Genomic DNA, 5,276 nt, shown 5'->3' on the forward strand with positions numbered 1-5,276 from the left:
GGGTTCAAACCCCAGCATTTCACATGTGCACTTAGCACTATGAGAGATGCTTTCTCTGAGGGCCTTGTTTCAGATGCTTACCCTCAATTAGTAGTGAGCTGAAAGTAAACATTTGAGAACATTAGAGTTTGGACTGGCTTTATGCAAAACTTTAATAATAAATAACAAACCTGACCTGAGTGTGTGTACCAGAGTTGGTTAGACTTCTTGACCTTTTAGCTGAAGCAAAGCCACAGAAGTAGATCTCAAGAGCAGCTTAGCTTTGTCAATCATTACTGAAGTAATGGCATCCCAACATAATGCTTAACTTCTGGAGTGACAGCTAAACATATTCATGGCAACACCCTTTGTGTTAAATCTGGAAGAAGCATAGTTAATGGTGCATTTCAGCCACAGGCTGTAAACTTCAGTGACAACCCATTACTGGCCACCAAACAACCTGGGGTTGTCTGTTCTGCATTTCTGAGTAGCGAAGCCCAGTTCTGTAAACAGGTCTCTGATGCTTGCCTGTGTTTCCCTCTTCTTGTCTTTCCCTTTCACATCAAAAGAAATGCTTTCCCCTTGGTGTAGCTTTCACCTGCAAGCTGTTGAATTTACTGAGCTCTCTGCAAGGTTATCCACTAATCAGAGCTACAGCACAAACCATTTTCCTCTCGTTTGACTACGTTAGCTGGATGGATCCATTCGGATAAAACTGGTCCTTATCTTGTGCAATGACTTTTTGTATCCCTTATGAGGACTATTTGGGATGTGTGGGGATTTTTGATGTATTTTCCTAGCAAACCAACCCCTGGCAGCTATGTAACAGCAGCAGAGGTGCCAGTGGTGGTTATCTCAGGCTGGGAAGAGTGTCCTTCATCTTTGGTACACGTTTGAGGTAGTACACACAGTGCGTAGGAGATGGTTGGAGGCACCTCTGTTTTTTCTTTAATGGCAGAAAGGCAGCACGTAACGAAAGCATGGCCTCACACTGAGTCTTTATTTGTAGTAGGTCTTGTTCAATACAGACGTGGGTTAATATGGAACTAAGCTTCAGCAATAGGAATCTGTGAACAGCTATGAAAATACTGAAACAACTGCAAGGTGCTGACCTTAAACTAGTGTTCCTTTAACTTCTAGCAGCCATTTGAGTGTGTCCATGCACACCCAAATTTGTTCCTGGCTAACAGTAATTTCTGAAGCATGGGAAGCCATTGGCTGACATGTTCTCTGGCTGAAGGCACAATGTGCAGGGAAGTTTTAAAAGCTCCAAATTACAGAAGGTAAAACAAAGCTTTTCCCATGTTTCTCCTGCTAGTGATGCTGAGACCTGGAGCTTTGTGTTTTGCTTCATGGATCACAGGAATTGGAGTTCTGTGTTTAACCTTCCAGGTAACCAAACTCTTCACTGGGACTAGGTTGATTTTAGGGATTTTGTGGGGGGAAGATTTCAACTTTTATAGAACTTTTCTTATTTTTAAAGAATTTTTTGAGGACTTGATGAATTTGGGGAGGATTTAACGTTCGCAACAATTCCAGTTAATGCCGAGGAAGCATGGTTGTCTTAATCCTTTCTTCTGTGTATGGTTATTGAAATGAAAGTGTGTGGGGCTTGAGCAGCACAGGCGAGTGTTTGGCTGCATTGATAGATTATTGCCTCAGAGCAGATGCACTGTGCTGCAGTTAAACTATGCTAAGGTAGGTCTGCCGAGGTAGTTTGAAGGATGATAAAAAAGAGTCCAAAGGTTGTCATTCAGCCATGAAGAATGCTCAGGGTACATGTAATCACAGCAATCAGCTGTCTGTTTTTGACCTGTTATTCTAATAATAGGTTGAAGTACCAAAAAAAAAAAATTAAAATATTCTTCAGCAGGGTGTGTGACATAGTAAATTAGCTCAGTTTTAAAAGGACATGTCTGGAAGTGTGGAAGCTTCTGTCTTTTTCTCTGTTCCTCGTCTGGGCTTCAACAGCTCATGAGATTTCATAGAGAATGTTTTGTAGGAAAGACTTACTATACCTAAAGACCTCTTGTGAAACTAGGTACCAGAAGGCAGTGTGTGCACAGGATCAGACGCGTTATAGAGATTTGTGGAGTGATTTCTTACAGTTTACAGTGACACAAGCTTTGCACAACAAAATCCTTCCAAAGAAGTCCTGTTAATTAGGGAGGTAATATGAGATCTCTCAGTTATACATATTTGATACAAATTTCTAATACAGAACAGAGCTCTCCAGTTTGGCTCAGAGAAAGTGAGAAATCTCTGTGTGTTTTGGATATACACAGAAGGAAATTCAAGTAAAGTAATGATTTACAAATTACATTCTCATTGTTTTCTCCAAGAAAGAAATCTAAATCCTTCCATCTCGCTCGTTCTGTTTCCCAGTGTTATTGCAATTCTATATTCTGAAGGTTTGTTTTATAGTGAAGTTGTGCAAGTGTTATAACACACCTATGTGAATCAGGCAAAAATTGTCTTGAATTTGATTGAATCATAATGCTGAACCACTCCAGTTACTTTTTGCCCAGAAAACCTCAAATGGAGGCTAAGATCAACAAGGCTTGCAAAAATAAGCTTGCTTGAGCAGAAAGTAGAAAGCATACCTGAAAAACAAGTTTCAGGTTCACATATTTGCAATATCTGAAACCTGACTCTGGGAATGATGCACCACTATTATCCAAAAACAGGGAAGTGCTGGGTAAAGCACTCATCTGGTCAAAACAGTCCAATTTAGAGCTGCATTCACAATTACCTACTGGAAAACAAGCTAAAGAGCAAGAATTTGGTCATGGTACATCTTCAGCAGACATTTCTGAGTAGCGAAGCCCAGTTCTGTAAACAGGTCTCTGATGCTTGCCTGTGTTTCCCTCTTCTTGTCTTTCCCTTTCACATCAAAAGAAATGCTTTCCCCTTGGTGTAGCTTTCACCTGCAAGCTGTTGAATTTACTGAGCTCTCTGCAAGGTTATCCACTAATTTTGGTATGGGCTAACTCAGACCAGAGATGTACAGAGGTGAGAGCTCAGCCCTGTGGTTTCCAGGGAGAGGTCTGGTTTTCATCCCTTCAGGAGCCAGCACCCTTTAGGGCTCTTCCTCTCCAACTCCCCACTCTAAGATCAGTAATTATACTGGTAAATTACAGAAAAAAAAAAAAAAAAAAAAAAACCACCAACAACAAAAAACCAGATATTTTTCCCTCTCTGATTTACGTGTGTGTTTTCAGCTAGCAGCCTCTGAGTCAGACTGTGAGCTCGGCGAGAGGTGAGTGTGGCTCCCCCTTTTCCCACCTTGGGCTTCCAGGGAAGGCCTATTTTGCTTCCAGAAGAGGAAAGGGGGGCTGGCAACCTTTTAGCTTCTCAGCAAAAATACTGGTGGTGGATGCTGGTGTTGAAAGGCAAACCAGTTGCACGCTGCTTTGTACATCATCTGTATCTGCTCCCGCCTACACAGAGAAACTTTTGATGGGGTTCTTTTGATGGAGGAAAACTTCTCAGTCCTCTGCTTACCAATGATGCTTTTCTTTGTGTTTGTAGACCTGCATCGGGGCTGGTACAATCTCCTCACGCTGGACTGAAAGTTCCCTTTATTTTTCCCTCATTAGGTGCTTCGGACAGGGTGATGAAAACTTTAGCAGCTGGTATGTGTGGTAAGTTTCAGATCTGTTTTAGAGGTAAAAACTGGCAAATAATATTCTTTGACAGATATATGGAGAGAAAGGCATTAAGAGAGACTGATAGCTAGAGAGCATTACTCCTGGGGTGTCCCTGTGTTCTGTCTTTACTGACTAATGGGAATCATTTATCCATATCGTCCTCACTGTACACTGACAATTGAGCCAGGGAAAACCAGTGAATGATTTCAGGGAGAAATGTTTGAATTTCTAGCCAGCCCTCATCACTGAGACATTGGTTTCCAGGGACTTTGATTATGTCCAGTACGCTGCTGGGGAAACCACAACATTTTACAGCTCTTTCCAAAAGATGTTAATGAATATGTTAATTTGAAGACATGCAGCCATCTGCCAGTGCTGCCTGCAGATGGTGATGGTGCCGTTCCTCCCTTGCTGCCTCTACCTCAGGTTCCTGATGTTGTTTTTCCTGGCCTTGCTCCTGTCCTGCGGGATCTGCTGCTGCCTGCAGTGCTGGCTGGGACGGCGGAGCTGCCGACGCACCCTGGCCGTCTTCGCGCTCAGCACCTCCGATGCCTTTTGTGGTCAGTCCTCTCCCCATGTCCTGTGAGGTCACACTGGCCCCAGCAGGCTTTCTGTGGCCTATCTGTAGCCCAGTAAGAGGTGGCCAGGCTTGAGTGGGAGCTGGGCTGCAGCTGGGTGCTGTGTTTCTGGTGAATGAGGGAGAGCCCAGATCAGGCATCCTGGGGGAATATTTGGACTGTGGACTGGAAGGTTTAAGCAAGCCACTTCCACTTTCCCTCAGTCATGCCTCCAGCTGAACTCAGTGCTCTCCCTATGTGTCCCAAAAGTGACTAGATGGGGCGCAGCTAGACACTGGAAGCGTGGGGGACCTTCTCCTAGATGCTGGGGCACTCAGTAGCATGACATAGGCAGCCATAGACACTACCTAGGGTCAGGCAACCCTTTCCAACACATGACCTGAATTTCTCACTCAGGGAAGATTGTACCAGTCAACTTGAGCAACCCCAGCAGGCAGCTTGACACCCTGGGGTCTGTCAAAAAGATGGGTGGGTGGGTGATGTTCATGGTAGCCACACTCAGCATTCCCAGACACTTGAGGACTGGGCTATAATGACTATGTGTAGCACTCAGCACTGACCTGAGTATTGTCAGTAGCATCAGCTGGCTGAGACAGACAGTGGTCCCTCCAAGAGGAATACGGCTAATTCTGTTGTTAGACTAAGACCTTACCAGAGGAGGTACTGCCTGCTTTCTGGGTGGCTGTAGACAGTGTCTGCACAAGGAGGACCTACCTCAGATCCGCTCAGATTCCTCTGGTCTCGCTTCTTGTATCTGGAGTTTGTAGTGAGAGGCTTTGTGATGATGTCATGCTTCAAGAATTACACCCACGCCTCTCTTGTTTCCAAATGGTTTAGCAGCTCCTCCCAGGCCTGTATCTCTCACCCTCATGCTTGTTCTTCATGCCTGTCTGCTGTGTAGTTACAGCTTTGCTTTTTTCCAGCAAGTGAAGCACCTCAGTGCTCGTTCTCTGGATCTCTAAGCCCCTGCATGGCCGCAGAGATTTCTTCTCCTGCCCCACAGTTCAGCATTGAAGGAGATGAGTTGCCTCCATCCTATGAGGATATTATGAAGGAAAACAAGTTCTAG

General features: G+C 44.4%; 1 protein-coding gene across 1 annotated transcript; it reads left to right on the forward strand.

Annotated features, from left to right (window-relative positions):
• Positions 1-1,281: 1,281 nt before the first annotated feature.
• On the forward strand, positions 1,282-5,276 carry LOC103781174 (transmembrane protein 207-like). Its single transcript, XM_008948876.1, has 5 exons — positions 1,282-1,371; positions 3,201-3,238; positions 3,579-3,623; positions 4,056-4,189; positions 5,131-5,276. The coding sequence occupies exons 1-5, from the start codon at positions 1,282-1,284 to the stop codon at positions 5,274-5,276; spliced, it is 453 nt and encodes a 150-aa protein (XP_008947124.1).

This window comes from Merops nubicus, unplaced genomic scaffold, assembly GCF_000691845.1.
Source record: "Merops nubicus isolate BGI_N331 unplaced genomic scaffold, ASM69184v1 scaffold45831, whole genome shotgun sequence".
NCBI lineage: Eukaryota > Metazoa > Chordata > Aves > Coraciiformes > Meropidae > Merops > Merops nubicus.